The sequence below is a fragment of the Acomys minous genome, assembly GCF_964271855.1.
Source record: "Acomys minous genome assembly, chromosome: 16".
Lineage (NCBI taxonomy): Eukaryota > Metazoa > Chordata > Mammalia > Rodentia > Muridae > Acomys > Acomys minous.
Window position 1 is genome coordinate 24,213,113 of NC_140498.1, and position 19,354 is coordinate 24,232,466.

General features: G+C 43.0%; 1 protein-coding gene across 1 annotated transcript in view; it reads left to right on the forward strand.

Moving 5' to 3' along the window:
• The first annotated feature begins 4,908 nt into the window (after nt 1-4,908).
• ITK (IL2 inducible T cell kinase) overlaps nt 4,909-19,354 on the forward strand; it is a 69,128-nt gene continuing 54,682 nt past the window's right edge. The window contains exon 1 of the mRNA XM_084763958.1: nt 4,909-5,180. Within this exon, the coding sequence (XP_084620084.1) occupies nt 5,043-5,180 (138 nt within the window). The 5' untranslated portion in view covers nt 4,909-5,042. The remainder of the gene's footprint in view (nt 5,181-19,354) is intronic.

Genomic DNA, 19,354 nt, shown 5'->3' on the forward strand with positions numbered 1-19,354 from the left:
AACCAGAATGGGGCACTGAGTTCTTGCGAGCTGTAAATTTCTTCTTACCTCCAGTCAGAGGAAGAGTCCTCAATGCTTGTATTCCCCGGAAGGCAGGTAACAGGACTTTTTAAGGTGGACACACTGAACCTTGGAAATGTAAAAGTCATCCCATAACACAGTAGCAAAAGCTTGCGGGCAGCTGTTTATTTGTCATCAGAGATAAGAGGGCATCCTTGGGAAGTGTGGCATATCTGCAGTGGCAAGACAGGAGTGCAGGCATCCTGGGCAGAGAACAAGAGAGAGTGGGGCCGGTGGACTCCCAAAGGGCCCTCAGCACTGGAAATTGTGTGTCTGCATCACTTCCCACGGGTTTCAGCCCAGGAATAGCAACCTCATCATACTGTGTTCTCTGCCCTTGCTTCTCTTTCTCCTTCCCTCCAGCCTGAGCCTGAAGGGGTGCAGCAGAAATCCAGCTGGTACTTCAGGGAGGAGGTAGGACCCAGGGGAAAGTTGGTGTGCTTCATAGGCTGAAGCAAGCCCAGCTGACACTGAGGGAAAGCGGTACATGGGATATGCTCCCAGAGTTCCTTTTTGTTGCCTTTTATTTTAGTGAGTGGCAGCAGGCACGCAAACATGATGCATGCATGCATGGTGGAGGAGGGTGCGATTTGTATGTGGATATGTGACTGTGAGTGCAGGTACCCATGGATCCCAGAAGAGGTTGCCTGATACCTTGGAGTTGTGAGCCACCTGTCCTGGATCCTAGAAACCAGACTTGGTCTTCTTGGTCCAAATACATCCCTGTAACTGCTGAGCCATTTCTCCAGCCCTGTGCTTTGAGAGCTTGGACTATCAGCAAGAACTGGTCTGGCTCTTTTGAAGTCATTATGGAAACTTTCAAACAGACGCCAGTATAAGGGATCCAATAACAAACCCCAGTATTCATGGTGCAGTCACAGCAATTATCAGTTCAGGAATAGCTTCTCTCTCCCTATTTCTCCTCCCTGACCTCCACTACATTATAATAAAGCATGACAAATAAATCAGATGTCTGACCATTTTATCAGTCACTTAGTGCACACCTGTAAAATGCACAACAATAGTGTAATTAGCATGCCTTAAACTCTAATAACAGTCCCTCAGTTTCATCACACACCCAGTCAGTGTTTAAATTCCTCCATAAGGCTCATGATTCCTTTATACAGCTGATTTCTTTGGCTCTGAATCCAAAATCCTCCCACACTAGAAACATCTCCTTGGGTCTTTTTCTCAGCTGCAGGTTCCCACACACTGTATTTGTTGAGGATCCTGGGTCATTTGCCCTCAGCATTTGGTGCGTTCTGGGCTTGCCCAGTTACTTCTCTTCCTGTTCTTTGCCATGTTCCTTCCTCTCTTGAGCTTCTTGGTAGATCAGATTTAAATCTAGATCTCCAACCAGACTTATATGTGACTCTCTTCTCTAGCCACAAGGCATCTGTGTGGGTGGTTTGTTTGTTCCCTAGCACATTACAACAGAAGCCACATAATGTAGTGTCAACTGGTCTCTTTTTGTCCTGTAACGAGTGGTCAGCTTGTTACTGTGCTGTCGGCTTCATAGTGGTGGTACACTTCCCTACTGACTTTTGACACAGTGAGTTTAACAGTCACACAGGGTCATCACCCACATTCATTGTTGCATTCAGACTGGGAAGTAGTGATGCTCTGTCACTCCTTCACTTCACATTATTAAATATTTGGTGACTAAGCTGAAATGAAATCCATCATGAAAGACAGGATATAGTTTATTTTGGTTTTCAGTCTCCAGAATAATAAGTTGGTCATTCGCCATCCTCTTAAAGTAATCATTGGGATGGACTATTTTCTTTTGAACTTGTGGTTTTAATAATGCATCACAGTTATATTTTTGGTGTCCAAAATGTTTTTTTTTTATTGTTGGGTTTTTAGTTATTGGTCACTTATGTTTTTGCGCTCTCTCTCGCTCTGTCTCTGTCTCTGTCTCTCTCTGTCTCTCTGTCTCTCTGTCTCTCTCTCTGTCTCTGTCTCTGTGTGTGTGTGTGTGTGTGTGTGTGTGTGTTATATCCACATGTGTGTACAGATGAACATGCCTGTGCATGTGCACATGCATAGGGCAGATGAAGGCTTCAGGTGTCCTCTTCTATGATTGTCTATGTCTTCATTTCCAGCAAAATCTCTCTCTGAAGCTGGAGCTCATGTCTTTCATCTAGGCTGGCAGCCATCAAGCCCTAGGAATCTGCATGGCTCCACCCTTCAAAGGGCTGAGGTTACAGGCATGCAATAGACCATACCAGGCTTGTTACGTGGAGCCCAGTCCTTCTGTTGTAAAGCAAGTGCTCTTAGCCACTGAGCCATCTCCTCCACCTCCTTTGCATTTTTGTTTGCTTTTCTTGCAGACAAGGTATCACCATATAAGCATAATGGTGGTTATAGGCACCAGTATGAGCTTTTGGAATTTGTTTCTGATAAACCAAACTTTCATAACCAAAATAAAAATAGACTGTTTATTTTATGTTGAGGGTTCTAACACTGTCTTTAAGAGTGGACATAGACTAGTCCCAGTAAGTGGTTTGCAGTGCTCTGTGTGTTAGAGAATAAAATCATGTTTTATTGTACTACATAGAGACTTGGCAAATTAAAGACAATAACGCCTCATATTCTGCTTTTTCAGGTGAAAGTGCTATATAACATTTGTAAATCATTGTACCTGAGTCAATCTGGCATAAATCTACCCTTTCCAAAGTAATTTACAGTATAGCTGAGAAGACGGTACATGATACTACATGATGTTAGAGTTGGGTGTGCTACCAGTAACAGAAACTAAAATAAAAGGGTCCTAGAAAATACTAATGATTTATTTAGTTTATGCTATAGAAAAGAAGATGATACCTTGCTCTCAGCCTTTTGTCTAAGATGGAGTATAGAAAATGCACTCCACAACTAGCATGAGTGATCCTATCCATCAGTATAATCCCAGAATCCTCCTATCATGGGATCTAATATGTTCAACATGTAGCCTCCATTGCATATAAAATAGTTCTTCCAGCTCCAAGCAACATGTCCATACCCTAGACAATAGGAAGAGAAAGGGAGATAGGAAGAGAGGGTCCCATTAAGGAACCCCTTTCTTTTCTGGAGACAAACTCCCAAGAGCTGATATTACAAGTGTACAACACCACATCTGTCATGGTCTCTTGTTCAGAAAAGTCTCACATGGCCATACCAAGTTACAGGAAATGCTGAAAATAATATAGTCTTTATTCAGGTTGACCAGATGTCCAGGTAATCTTCAGACAGTCATTTGCCCCAGAAAAAGGAGAGAAAAGAAAAGTAGTAATCATTGCTACAAATTATATTTTAAAAAGTCTACCTCTTTTGTAAGTTATATTTTCATGTCTTAAGAATCTCAGGATATCTCCCTTCTTCCCCTCCCTACCCATCCCATCCTTTCACCTTCATTATTCAAAAGCATTCAAAATATGGTGTAAAAGGAAGCTTCAATTAGCAATTTACAACTAAAAATAAACTGGATAACTATGTTTCCTCCCTTTGTCTCATCCTTTGTCCTCTCTGCTCTGTGCTGCTTCTGCTTGCACTGGGACTTCTTGGTCATTAACTTCCTGGTCACAGTAAACCTCACATAAGTACCACACCATCATGTAATCCTGACTCTAAGGCCAGACTCTGCGTTGTTCCCAGGGCAGACAAGATTCCCACAGAACCCTCACAAGGAGGTAGCCTGTTATCTGTCTATGTGTGCTGCCTCCTTATAAGGGTCCGTATAGGCAGGGGAAAATAGGTTAGAAGATTCCATGTGGGAAAGTCCGAGAAGCTTCCAGAGGAAGTTGCATGTCAACTGAGGCTGGCAATATCGCTTAGGAGTTACCCAGAAAAGAAAGAGACAAGAGTATATCTTCAGATGCGTGGCACCACATTTGTCAAGTGGCATACACAGGAGGCTAACGTGACACCCTGAAAGCCAGGCATACTGAGGCTGACAGAGGTGTTAAGAGGGAGCCGTGCAGCGATGCAGTGCCTCATACAAGGCCCCCATTGCTTCCAATGAAGTCATAAGCCACTAGGCAGGTGGTAGGTAGTAGAGATGGAATTCAAACTGATAGGTAGAATTATAGCCCTGTGAAAATCTCTCCATTCCCTTATCCCCACAACCTGTGACTGTGAGGGGCTGGGTGACAGAGGGGAACTAACATACCAAATGGAGTTATAGTGCCCATCTGCTGACCTTAATATAAAGGGCCCATCCTAGATGATGACTGTGAGATGGGTCCAGTGTGCTTCTCAGGGTCCTTGGATGTGGCAGAGGTAGGAGGAAGAAGAGCTTTCAGCAATTTGGAGGAAGCAGGACTCAGTCTAGAGTTGTTGGATTTGAAGATGGAGAGAGCCAAGACCAAGGCCATCAAGATGTCCCTCAGGAGGTAAGACAGTCACAGAGGTGGAGTCCCCCCCAGAGACCTGCCAGACAGGAGCGCAGTCCCACAGTCACCATGATTTTCACTCAGTGAGACACATTTCAGACTTCTAAACTACAGAGCTATAAGGTAAATCCACCATGGCGCTTTGAGCCACTAAGGCTGTGTCAATCCATGATAATAGCAATAGGAAATATATCCACCAGCTGAGCTCCACCAACTCCTGGACCCTGTTCTCATCCCCTTTTCTCCATGTCCTGACTGTTGCAGGAGCTCAACCAGGAGCTGGAAGAATTAGACTTGAATTCCTTTTTACAATTCGAAGTTTCTTCAAACCTCATTGCCAAACCATGTAGCTAAGGGTACACATGTTTTCTCATGTGCCTCTTAGCTTGGTGAATTTTAAAAGGATGTGGTCGTGGCCTTTGACATCAGAGGAGGGAGCTCAGAGGAGGTGAGGCTGACTGATGTTGATAGAAAGATAAGGTTAGAGGCAGGCCGCCTTTGAAGGGCTCTCTAAAGATCAACTGCATCCTGTTGCATTCCCGGCTGTTTCTCTCCTTCGGTTGCACTGAGGGGTGATGCCCGAGACGCATCACTTTTCAGAACTGGACCATGAACAACCTCATCCTTCTGGAAGAACAGCTGATCAAAAAATCCCAGCAGAAGAGAAGGACTTCTCCCTCTAATTTTAAAGTTCGCGTCTTTGTCTTAACGAAAGCCAGCCTGGCGTACTTCGAGGATCGCCATGGGGTATGGAAACACTTACTTTTGGCTTTGTTTGTTTACTGTTTTGTGTTTGGACTGAGCTGATTCATGGGATAAACTTAAACACCTGGAACATAGGCACATTTTATGTTTAGCGACCACAGAGCAAAGTTAGAGACCTCAGAGCAAACGTGGAGAGCTCTGAGGGTCAGCTGTCAGTTAGACTTGGCTATTTCAGCTCTAAAATCCATAGGTTTAACTCACCCACAAGGTTATGTTTAATTTTTAAGCAGGAAAATATTTTATGCAGTGAGTGTTGGGGACAGAACTTGAAGTTCATGGTGAAGTATGTGGCATTTCCAGGCTGTAAGGCAGTAAAGACATTAATTACTGCTCATTAGGACATAAGGGGCAGCTTAGCCCAATTTCCCCGTTTTACAAATGAAGTGGTTCTTAGAATGCTGATGGGGAGGTCTTATGTAAAACCCCTATGGCGTGACCTCTCTATGTCTCAATGGTCATCACTCCCCTGAGGCCATGACATCAAACCTCCATTCATGTAGTGTTCTAAAGTTGTAAGGCACGCATGGCAACCTTCTTCATCCCTAGTCTTTAAAAAAAAAACAATTCTCAGGAGACTAGGGGTGTGGATGGCAAAGATTCTGCCTGCAGACCAGGGATCCTTCCTAGAGTGTGGCTGCTCAGCTACATGTCTCTAATATTGTGCAGCAGTAGTGACAACAAAAGCAAGTGAGTATGTATTAATAATGTAGTTTGATAGAAGCACTGCATGGGGGTCAGGAAGTCGCTGTGCTTCCCACTGACAGAGCCTGGGCAAATGCCCTTTCTCCATCAGACTCCTTTTCTTGCATATATGAAAGAACTAGACGTCAATCCCAAGCTCCATTCTTCCTTTCAGAAACCTTTCTTCGTATGCAGTGGCCCTTGGTTAGGCCTCCTCAAACACGTTTCAAAGCTTGTGTGATTATTTTTGTCATATCATATTATTTTTACATCATTAGAGAAGTGGTACAGAGATGTGTACTTAGGTTTCAGCTTGGTGGTCACTGAGACAAGGATGCTTCTGTTCCCTGCTGGTGTCTTATTAGAAGAGCCAGGTGAGCGGAGTGAGATCCAGTCTTTGAAGCTTTCCATGGACTTGGAGCAGATCACTTGGGGGTGTGGAGGGATGCCTAGTCTTTGTAGTTTCTGGTAAAATAGTGCTGCCTCTCTCTCTCTGTGTAGTTTTGCAGTGAAGAGAATCACTTGCCTTCAGCAGGGTCTCACTGATAACTTACCAATAGATTAGAAGGCATATGGAATTGCATATGTGCATGCCCCATTGGTCAATGGCCAGGTGCCAAGCTTTGAGCTTGGAAGGTTCACCACATAGAACTAAGAAATCACATGGCATCAACTGTGTCTCTGTGAATGAAACATGAAGTTCACGTTTCATAATGAAAGTGTAGTCGTGCACCTTTAACTTTTATCAAATGGATTTTACACTTTCACCAGTTTTTTCAATGTTCTTTAATTTTTGAGATTATAATACAACTACATTATGTCTCCATTTTCTTTCTCCATCCAAACCCTTGCATGTATCCTCCTTGCTCTCTTTCAAATTCATGATCCCTTTTTTCTTTAATTGTTGTGGTAGTGGTGGTTGTCATCGTTGTGTGTGTGTGTGTGTGTGTTTGTGTGTGTGTGTGTGTGTGCAATAATGTCACTATATAACCCAAGCTGGAACTTGAAATCTTCTAGCCTCAGCCTCCAGAGTGTCTTGATTATAGGTAGGTGCCATCACACCCATTTTACCTCTTAAGAATCATAAAAATTCTAACACAACCTGGATATGGTGGTGCATACTTGTTATCCCAGCACTAAAGAGACTGAGGCAAGAGGCTCAGTACAAGTTTAGGGACAGCCTGGGCTACTTGATGAATTCCAGGTCAGCCTTGGATACATAGCTAGACTTGATCTCGACAAAACAAATAAACAAACAAAAGAATTTTTAAAAAGAAAGAAAAATTCCATGACAAATAATTCATTTTATAGCCCTTGGTTGTAGTATCTAATGGTTCCATGATGAATGGATCTATATATTTAGAGAGATAGATATAGATATATAATTTTTGTGTTCTAATACCAATGGCTTATATTTATATTTAACATTTTGAAACTTTTCTTTAAGCATTATAGAAATTTATTAGTTAGTTATTCAAGGTCACAGTATTATTATTGTATCTGCCCTACATATAATATATTGCCCAGGGCCATCAATGAGCACAAAAATTCATCACTCATAAATAAATACTTCTGTACTTGTATGAGAAATAGTTTTAATTTTTTCCATAAAAGCTTTAGTCCTCTTCGTCTGTGAAGTAGGTATAATGACAGCCCCATTTCATGAGAACGTGGCCCAGATACAATGTGGGTGAGCTGAGCTATTGAAATTACCATTTGGCAAATAGAAAAGCAGTCAGACCTTGGCAGGTTCACACAGTTCAGTTAAATACATAGCATACTGTTACCCCATCAGCACCTAGGAAACATCCACCACTATTCACGTCATGTTCACACAAAAGTTAGAGCTAAGGGTCAAAGCCAGATAAGAGGAGGAACTTTGATGGGAGATGCGTACCCATCGAGAGCTACACAATCCGGGCTCGCCCCTTTAAGCTCTTAGCTTCTTTTTCTCTTTTCTGCATATACAAAATTGTTTTCCTTAAAGTTCACAGCTTCTGTCGGACTGTAAACACCACAAGAAAAAAACTCAAGAACAAATGCTGTCATTTTACAAAGCAAGTGTTCAGTCCAACTGTAGATATCCATGGCCACTGTCTTACACTAAATATGAATATAGTTTGGGGACTGTAGGCCCATCTCCATGATTTTGCTGTGAAAGTGGTTCTGGGCTCCCAGAACAGTTTTCATCCTACTGAAATAGTGGATCAGAACAACACAGGGTGCTTGCAGGTGGTGGCATTCACACACGCACGCACATAGCTTCAGATGTTCCCTGCGCCTGCCAGGCATTTTGTAAAGTGGTCTGCAGTTCTTTAGCCTGGTAGCATGTTGGTAAGATGTGACAGTTGCTGTGTTAGTATAGGGGAGTTGCGGAGCCTGGGTTAGCAGCATTTGTTCATCTCTCTGTTATAAATAACTCCTTCATGTAGCTATGATAGAGGGCAGCTAGAAGGGTATTTGCTTATCATGAGTGAGGCAAATTCAGTCCTTGGCATTAAGTAAGCATGGAAGAAGTGCACAATTTCAACCCCACACTCAGGACGCAGAAGAAGAGAATCAGAGGTCCAAAGTCACTCTCAGCTATAAGTTTAAAGCCAGTGTTCAAAAAATGGAAGCCCACTTCAAAAAAAAGAAGTATCCCTTTGGCCATTTCAATCAATCAATGTGGATCATAAATTCCTGAAAGTGTAGCAGCTTGCTCTCATAAGCCAGTATAAGCCAAACCAAGCATACCACTGGCCGACTTAAGTATGTTCTCTAGGGAGATTGATGACAACTGAACCATAGGACCTATAGAAAATATCAGAGGACCCTGAACATGAGATGGACGGGACAGCATACATGGAGACAAACATTACAGGTTGGAAAAAAAAAACAGTGTAGCTGGTAAGAGCTGGGTTCAACTCCTACCTCTCTTCCTTTGTAGGTATAGTATCTCAGGCAAGACATTTCATCTATTTAAGGCATTTTCCTATTTGCAAAATGAGGACCCTAATGGTTCTCCCCCTGTCTCACAAGATGATGAGTGCATTCTAAGAAAAGTGTATTACAAGTTTCATGCTCATTTTGCGACATGGAAAGATGGTCATTACCCGCCAAGCACCATCATGATGTTCTGCGAGGCCATAGGGAAAGAAAGATTATTTATTCTAATGATGCTTTGCACTTTAAGGGTCAATCTTGCCATGCTTCCCATGGCATGGGATACGTTACCCCCTGATGAGGGTGGGAATGAACAGTCAAGATCACCACCCCAGCCATTTCCCAGAGGAGGGTCTCCCCTCCCTGAGCTGCAGTGACACAAGCAGACTTCCTGAATGAAAGAGGACAAGTGGGAGATGGCCCCTTCCTCCTTTTTGAAACCATTATGCAGCATCATCAAAAACATACTTTCTGATATCCGACAGATCTGGGTCAAAGATCAGCCCTACCACTTGAGCTGTGTGACTTTTATAAACCACAGAATGCTGTGAGATTGCAAAACAGCCATGGTCTTGAACTACTGAATATTCTTTTTTTGTTTTCTTATTAATGAGGTGGAGGTCACCACCATTCTAATAGTAGCCAGTAACTAACATTGCCTGGGCACATCCTATATGTCAGTGTGTCCATGTGGATTGTTTTGAATACACACTGCAATCATCCTGTAAGTAGGAACTGTTATTCCCTCATTTATAAACCAGGAAAGAGAGTGAAAGGGTAAAAATATTTTCCCTGAGGCCCCTTACTTCTCCAGAGCTTACATAGTTCCATGATACATGGTACTTCTTATGGCTAGTGTTACTATCTGGGTTACAAAATGCCATGTGCTCTTACTCTGTAGGGGGTTCTAACAGTCCATGCCTCATGTTCTCCGGGCCTGCCATAGTGATGTACCTTATAAGCTCTGTCCCTTCTGTGCACACTCCAGGACATACCTCTCCCCTTCACTGTCTGGAGACAGTTTCATGTCTGAACTAGCATGAGGACATTGACCACACTTGCTGCTAACGTTGCTGCATTGCACCTGCGTTTCCCAGGTCATCTTCCTGGAAGAAGTTCACATGTCTCATGCAGTACTACTGCTCCTGTGATGAGCACCTCACCCACCACACTCCACACAGCAGCTAGGGTTACTTTGCTCCGTTGGCATGGTTCTCATCATAAGCAAACATGCTTATGACAGGGTTATTCCCACTGACCAAGGACACCACAATTTAGCACATATGTCTTTGTCTTCTCTCTGGGCTTCAGTCACACAACTCTAAATGTGCCTTCCTTGGACAAGCCTTCCTTGAATCCTTCAGACTGGGTCATCCTCCTATTATGTTCTGCCATAGCAACATGTACCCTTCAGGATCCATACCAAAGTCATAATTGCAGCCAGGCATGGTGGCGCACCCAGCACTCAGGAGGCAGAGGCAGGGGGATCACTGTGAATTCAAGTCCAGCCTGGTCTACACAGTGAGTCCAGGACAACCAAGGCTACACAGAGAAACCCTGTCTCTAAAAACAAAACAACAAACAAACAAAGTCATAATTGCCCATTTACTCATGTGAGCCTCTATTAGACTAAAGTGTTACAAGGACAGGCATCCAATGATACAATCAGTCTCCACAATGCTTCTTGTCTCTTAACGTTCATTAGCTGTTTGTTTGTTTGTTTGTTTGTTTAGTCTTGTTGGTTTTTTTCTTGTGGAGGAAATAGAAGGAGAGAGGAAGAGAAGAAAGAACATGTAGATCCAGACCGGGGTTAGCATAGCATAATGAGCCCCATTAGAAAAGGGCTCGATACTCAAAGAGTAAACACACAACTTAGGTCAAAAGGGAGAGTTTAGGATACAAGAAGAAATGAAAATGATTCCCTGAAAGGAATAATCATGCCTTGTCTTAAGCAAGAATGGGAAGTTCGGTGGACAGAACTGTCAGCTAGGTCAGAAGGACACCTACGGGAAAACCCCAGATATTTCCGGAGAGCTGTCGACTCAGTTCTTTTTTCCCCATCTCCCTGAGTGACTATCTTTCCTCCCAGTGGGTTTACAGCTTGACCCTCTGCAGGCAGGCTTCTTTGGGTGGGGTGTTTGTTTTGTTTTTTCCCCCCAGACAGGGTTTCTCCATGTAGCCCTGGCTGTCCTGGAACTCTCTCTGTAAACTAGGCTGACCTTGAACCCACCTCTGCCTCCTGAATGCTGAGATTAAAGGTCTGCGCCACTGCTGCCTGGTCATGTCCCCGACCGAGCATTTCTGCTGGAGAGTGTGACCAGCCACCGTCCCTTCCTCTTAGTCCCAGTGTGATTTCCTTGATGCTCCCTGGGGTCCCGTGGACAGCTAAAGTGCCATACCAATCTGTCATCCCCAGAACACCAAGAGTGAAGTTTTAAAATGACAATTTATATGCCACTCTCTACCTCAAAGCTCTGTGCAACTGTTTATAGTACTTAATTCTTAACTGTGGCCCATCTTTCTGACTTCTCCTGGCACTACCCTTGCTCTGTGTGCCTCAAGCACATCAGTTTCCTTTCTGAACTTTCTTTCTTTCTTTTTCTTTTTCTTTTCTTTTTTTTTTTGTTTTGTTTTGTTTTGTTTTTTGATTTTTCAAGACAGGGTTTCTCTGTGTAGCCCTGGCTGTCCCGGACTCTCTTTGTAGACCAGGCTGGCCTCAAACTCACAGCAATCGCCTTCCTCTGCCTCTCGAGTGCTGGGATTAAAGGCGTGTGCCACCACACCCGGCTTCCCTTTCTGAACTTTCAGTGCTTCAAGTTCACTTTCTTTTTGGGGGCCCTTGCACTCAGGACTAGAGTGAGGCAGTTGAAATGCGTACTGTGGGGGTGCTGCTTCTCTCCCCAGTACAGACTCTGCAGTGGCTTTTTGGGAACAGTCAAGGTTGCAGCAGGGCTGGTGGATCTTTTCTTCCTACCTCTTCCCTATCTCATATCTTCCCTTTTCATCTTTAAAAAGCTGGGTGTGGTGGCATGCCTTTGATCCCAGTACTCAGGTGTAGAGGCAGGAGAATCTCTATGAATTCATATTTCCTGCAGTAAAAAAAAAAAAATCAGCCTGCAAGAAATACTGTCAGGTAGAGACTTTAGTTTGGAAGAAAGGATTAGCTTGAAAGCACCAGAGCATCTCTACAGGCTCCAAACAAGACTCACACAGTGAGTTACAAACAAGAGGTCCAGCACACTTGAGTCCTAAGGAACTTAGCTTAAAGGGCTTCTCAAATTTTCATGGACCACCTGCAATGTCTTTATCTAATTTCCTTAACTAATAATAAAATTTCCCATCCAGACACACACACACACACACACACACACACACACACACACACACACACACAAAGTGGGTCTCTTCTGGGTTTGTGATTTTCGTCAGGGCGTGCTTTCAGGATGCTCAGAAGCCTTACAAAGGGAAGAAACTGCTCTGAAATGCTTCTGAATGCACATAAAACTCCCCATGTGGACCACCTGTGTGTCCTTGAAAGTCAATACAAAGTTTCTAGATTTAGCAGAATGAGAGCTTGGCACATGATGCCATGTCTCCACAGAATCCCCATCAATCTATAGTTATTCTTAAGTTTTTGATATTTACAAACTTATATAGGTCATCTAAAAATGGATTTTTATATAGACTAGTTAAAGAACTTAAAAACTTTAACAGTAAAACAAGTAAATTCAAAAGTGCTTAAAGGATACAAAATAGATCCTTCTGGAAATGATCAACAAGTGTATGGTGTAAGTGCGCAGCTTAATTAGTCATCAGAGTAATGTAAATCAAAAACACAAAATATAGCCATATGGTGGTACACGCCTTTAATCCCAGCACTTGGGAGGCAGAGACAGGTGGATCTCTGTGAGTTCGAGACCAGCCTGGTCTACAAGAAAGTTCCAGGACAGCCAGGGCTACACAGAGAAACCCTTTCTCGAAAAAAAACCCCACAAAATATGACTACATCCCAACTTCATTTCCATTTTTATTAAATTACTATTTTGAAGGCCTTATACATGAGGACCCTGTCTATATCACTCCTACCCCTCCCAACTCTTTCTATGCCGTCCCCCAATTTATGACCTCTTCTTGTTACATACAACTTAATGAGTCCACTTAGCATGTGCATGTGTTCAGGGCTGACCGCTGGGGATTAGACCCCCTATCGAGGAACTCATGCAGGAGGAAATTGATTCTCCCTCTTTTAGCAGCCATTTACCACCCCTAACTCTCACCTAAAGGCATTAGCTGTAGGGCTTGTGTTGGGATGTATCAATGGGGGTTGAGTAGCCCCCGACACTTACTCTCTGCATTCTGACCAGCTGTGGAGTTTTGTAATAGTGTCTTATCTGCTGCAAAAATGGTTTGTTTGTTTTTTTAACAAAAGACAAAAGCTACCCTTATCTGTGGGCGTAAAGATAAGTATTTAGAATCCCGCTAGAAATTACATTAAGAAAATGGCAGCGTTGGGTTCTGCTTCAGCATCTGTGCTTCCCCAGCAGGGGAGGCGGCTAGGTTTACAGTAGTAAGCATGGAATCTGGCCCATAAAGTTGGCTTAAATTAGCTAAACAGGTGTTGGTTGCTGCTAAGATAAAAGTGTCACTATTGCACAAGGGGATGTCTTGCTGGCTTAGCCATTTTTGTGGTTTGTAGGCGCAGCATCTGGGTGCGACTACCAAATGCTCCTCTGCCTTGGAAGCTTGCCTAGCGCCTTCTGTGTAACCTCTCTTTATGTTGTCTGTTAACCATTTCTTAGTACCTGTTAGGTCAAAACCAATGAGGTGGGTGTGAGGAATACAGTGGTGAATAATACGGTTGAGGTGTTTGCCCTCACTAAGCAAGTGGAGGAGACAGCCTACAGTGAAGTGTGTAACAGCACAGGTTAGATACAGATGGGCAGATTCTAAGGCAGACCTCGGTAGCAGCGGGGGGCAGAGCAGGAAGTGTGATTAGAGAAGGAATCTGTGTCTAGGCCAGAGTCAGAGTTTGAGGGATGATGGATGTGCCAGTCAAGTGAAAAGAAAAAAAAAAAACAACAACAACTCAGAATGGCATTCTGGGTAGTGGGAACTGCAAGCTCAAGGAGCCCGAAGTAAATAAAAGCTTAGCCCATGTGAGGAGAGAAACTTGAGCACAGTTCAAAAGAAGGCAGCAAACTGAGGGTGCAGAAGCCAAGCTGCGTGAGCCATTGTGGGCCATGGAAAGGAGTTTGCACTTTATTCCAACAGCAGGAAGCTACCAAATGGTGAAGGCAGGTATGCAACACCACTTTCCCCCCATTTGGAAGTGGTTGTTCTGAGTGCTGTAAGGATGGCAGGTTACACACGGGGAAGGCAAAGAAGGCAGGCAGCCAGGCCAAGGTCGGTGACCCAACAACGTGTGGTATCTCTCTCTACATGGTGTCCTGTATTTATTTCATATTTTAACTCTCTTGTGTCTTTCTGGGGGCTTGTCTAGAGACAAGGCCTGCTTTATAACCTGGGTCAGGACCAGGCATTCTCTAGCAATGAAGACAGAAAACAAGTTAGAATTCAATTGTATCAATGGAGTATTACCACAAAACAGAATAGAAAGCCTTTAGCTATTATGTTGCTAAAAGTAGTTTATTTTTATGTACCCAGATATATAGATGGACATACTTATCACTTATGGCTCAGCATTCAAGTAATAATGAAAACACAGGTATAATAGAGTATTGTTCCTTTTTTTAAGGCTTTAGGGTGTATTTCTTTGTATAGAATAACTATATCATCAGATAAGACATTTTCTACATGTATTTATTTAGTATAAGCAGTAGGTGCAGCCATGCCACAGTCCACAAGTGACATCAGAGAACAACTTTTGGAACTTAGTTCTCTCCTACCATGTGGGTCCTAGGGATCAAATTCAGGCTGTCAGCTTGGCAGCAAGTGCCTTTACCTGTTGAGCCAGCCGCCCAGGATAAGAACACTTCCTGGCCTCCAGCATTTGCTGTTGTATCATTTTCCAAAAAGCTAAAGCAATGGACAAGCCACCAAAGGGAACTCCATGCTTATTGCAGAACCATTTGTATTTTCTAAGAACCATTTATTTTTCTAAGAAGGAGTTGATTTAAAATTTTTCATTGCTGTGATTTTCAAATACTTTGCTCTTATAGGCATCAGTGTGTGTGTGTGTGTGTGTGTGTGTGTGTGTGTGTGTGTGTGTGGTGTGTTTCAAGACAGGGTTTCTCTGTTTAGCCTTGGCTGTCCTGGACTCACTTTGCAGACCAGCCTGGCCTCAAACTCACAGAGATCCACCTGCCTCTGCCTCCCGAGTGCTGGGATTAAAAACATGCTCCACCGCACCCAGCTGTTGTGTTATATTTTTATGTGGATGAAATAATTTGATTTAAGGTCGGTCATGTATATGTACCTGTTCAGTAAAAGTGACGCCTGCTCGCCTGCACGACAGCAGGCTCACTAATAATTACTAACTGCTGATCTCAAGAGCTCTGATAGGTTCACTTGGATGAGCTCTTGAGATACATCAGCCAGCATCTAACCAAGGAATGATTTAAAAGCTGGAAGTTGTCCTGTAAGCCATTCTGTCTGTTCTGTAGAGGTGTCTTGTTACATTCAGAGGAGTTTAAAGCACTGACCATGGCTGACAGGCTATAAGTGGCCGAGATAAGGAGCAACAGCAGAGCCACTTAGCAGAAAAGAGACCAGCATCTGGCAGCCCTCGTCACTTCCTCACTGTGTCTGGGTTTTACCTTTGCTGCCCATAAAATCAAGGATTTGAACTAGATCAGCGGGGTTCCAAGATTATTAAAATATAGAGCTCTCGTCCATGCCTTTAATCACTACAGTTGCTATGAGGAACGACTCTTTAAAGTGAGAAAGGTGGTTTCAAGTTTTCTTCGGAGCGAGTCTGTTTATGTGTGTGGAGTCTGGGGTATGCGTGTCAGTTTATTAAATGCTATGCAGTCCTGTTTGAGGGAATGGAAGAACAGTAGAAATCAAGAAATTAAAGCCTGGATGACAGAATCCAGGCACTGACACCAGGTATCACAATGCACTTGTCTGTTTAAATAGTTCCAAGAGAGATGTGCAGAACAGGTATAGGGTCCAGGATACTGACGTGTAAGGACGGAGGCAGAGAAGGTGCCTTCACCCACCTTCAACCCTAAAGATGCCTGAGTCCCTGGATGCAGGGAGAGGATGAACCTGCAGCCCCATACTGACCTCAGATCTTTCTCAAGAAAAGCAAGTCTAATGAAAAAAGAAAAGGGAGTTCTCCCTTTGTCAGCACACACACAAAATGCAATTGTCTAGAATGTAAACCCTGCACCAGGACGCATCCCTTAGTTTTTATCGATCATAATATAGCATACTGAAAATAAAATAAAATAAAAGACCCTTGAAACCTAAAAATAAAAATATCCCCTTCGAAGCCTCAGGCCAAGGGGGCATTAGGCCAAGACTTGCCTTGGTGCCTTGTTTTGGTTTGTTTTTGAGACAGGGTTTCTTTGTGTAGCCTTGCTTGTCCTGGTCTCACTTTATAGAACAGGCTAGACTCAAACTCACAGTGATTTGCCTGCCCCTGCCTCCTGAGTGCTGGGATTAAAGGCGTGCGCCACCACCTCCCGGCTCCTTGGCGCCTTTTTACCTGTGTTTCAAATTGATCCAGTTGGATCCTGTGATAGAACTGATTGCTGAGATGCGGGCCCTGCCCCTTCCTCCCACCTGTGTACCTGACTCCTTCGATCGGCCATCACCATCTCCACACAGAAACAGACAGAAGCAGAAATGTTGTGGTGACACCCATTTACAAAGCTGCTTAAGCACATAATATATCCACATATTTTAAAGTTAGCAGATGCTATGTAGAACGAAAACTTTCCATCCTTGTCCCAAACTCCATTTCTCTAACCCCACACCAACCAACATGAGCCAGCAAGGTAGCTCAGGAGGTAAACGCACTTGCTGTCACATCTGGCGACCCGTGTTCTATCCAGGACAGAGATGGTGAAGTGAGGGAACCACCTCCCATAATTGTACTTTACACACACACACACACACACACAGAGAGAGAGAGAGAGAGAGAGAGAGAGAGAGAGAGAGAGAGAGAGAGAGGGAGAAAGAGAATATAAAATAAGTTAACAAATATAATCAATTTCTTACAGACATTTAAAACCTTTATTTATTTATTCACTTTACATCCTAATCACGGCCTCTCCCTCCTCCCCAACTCTCCTCCCAGTCCCAGCCTCCTTCCCTCTTCCCCATATCCCCCTCCTGTCCCCTTCCCCTCAGAAAAGGAGAGCCTCTCCTTCCAGCACATCAAGTCACTTCCTCTGTCTATTTTGTTTCCCCTTCTCAGTGAGGTTCACACATCCTCCCTTGGGCCCTCCTTGTTACTTAGCTTCTTTGGGTCTGTGAATTGTAGTATAGTTATCCTGTACTATATGGCTAACATCTGCTCATAAGTGAATACATACCATATGTGTCTTTCTGGGTCTGGGTTACCTCACTCAGAATAATTGTTTCTGGTTCCATCCATTTACCTGCACATTTTATCATTTCCTTGTTTTTAATAGCTGTGTGACATTCCATTGTTTAAATGTACCACAGTTTCTTTATCCATTCTTCAGTTGAGGGACATCTGGGTTGTTTTCAGTTTCTGGTTGTTATGAATACAGCTCATATGAATATAGTTGAGCAAGTGTCCATGTGGTATGATGGAGCATCTTTTGGGTATATAACCAGAGGTGGTATAGCTGGGTCTTGCAGTAGCACTATTCCCAATTTTCTGAGAAACCGCCAGATAGATTTCCAAAGTGGTTGTACAAGTTTGCATTCCCACCAGCAATGGAGGAGTGTTCCCCTTTCAACACATCCTCAGTAGCATGTGCTGTCACTTGAGTTTTTCATCTTAGCCATTCTGATTTGTGTAAGATGGAATTTCAGAGTCATTTTGCTTTGCATTTCTCTGATGACTAATGATGTTGATCATTTCTTTAAGTGCTTCTCAGATATTTGAGATTCCTCTGTTGAGAATTCTATTATTTAGCTTGTACCCTATTTTTTAATGGGATTATTTGTTTGGTGGTGTTTAATGTTTTAAGTTCTTTATATGTTTTGGATATTAGCTCTTTGTCAAATGTAGGGGGGTGAAGATCTTTTCGCAGTCTGTAGGCTGCTGTTTTGTTCTGTTGATAGTGTCCTTTGCCTTACTGAAACTTTTCAATTTCATGAAGTCCCATTTATTAATTAGCCTTAGAGCCTGAGCTATTGCTGTTCTGTTCAGGAAGTTGTCTCCTGTGCCTATGAGCTCAAGGCTCTTCCCCACTTTCTCTTCTAATAGATTTAGTGTTTCTGGTTTTATGTTTAAGGTTTTTGATCCACTTGGACTTGATTTCTACGCACAGTGATAAATATGGGTCTATTTGCATTTTTCTACACATAGGCATCCAGTTAGACCAGCACCATTTGTTGAGATGCTTTCTTTTTTCCATTGTATGGTTTTGGTTTCTTTGTCAAAAATCAAGTGTCTGTAGGTATGTTGGTTTATTTCTAGGTCTTCAATCGAATTGATCCACCTGTCTGTTTCTATGCAGTACCATGCAGTTTTGATTACTGTTGCTCTGTAGTACAGTTTGAAATCAGGGATGGAAATAGCTCCAGAAGTTCTTTTATTGTATGGGTAGGTTTATCTATTCTGAATTCTTTGTTTTTCCATATGAAATTGATAGTTGTTCATTAAAGTCTGTAAAGAATTGTGTTGGAGGGAGCCAGGCGTGGTGGCGCAGGCCTTTAATCCCAGCACTTGGTAGGCAGAGGCAGGCGGATCGCTGTGAGTTTGAGGCTAGCCTGGTCTACAGAGTGAGTCTAGGACAGCCAAGGCTACACAGAGAAACCCTGTCTCAAAAAACTAAAAAATAAAAAAAATAAAAAAAAAGAATTGTGTTGGAATTTTGGTGGGAAGTGGGTTGAATCTATATATTGTTTTTGGTAAAATGGCCATGTTGCAGACTTTTTAAGATGCTCTATTTTTATACATGTAAAACAAATAGAAAAGCCTCTTTCCTTTGTTTTTTATGTAGCAGAAGCATAATATCTATACACACTACTTAACTTTTCCTTCCTAGTTCAGAGATCAGTCCATAGTGTACGCATTTTCATCTTTTACAAATATAAAATGGCTCATTATAGGGATTAAACACTTCCATTGTACATTTAGTGTGCTTCTGTTTTGTTTTTACAAGCAACAGGAATGAACAACCTTGCAGAATACGTCACTTTCAAGGACTGTAACTATGATTGTTAGTCAGAGGTAACTCTGCCAACCGATGGGCATTTGCTCTCACTGGGCATGTGGAGAGGTCGTTGCTGCCGACAGCCAGTAGGTAAAATCCCGGCCCAATGGTCAACAGTGGAGAGGCCAGGGAGCCCCAGTGTGCAGAAAACACATCCAGATGTAGAGTTACTGAGCTAAAAGATATGTACAGTTGCTGTCTAGTGACCAAGTCTATGTCCACAGAAGT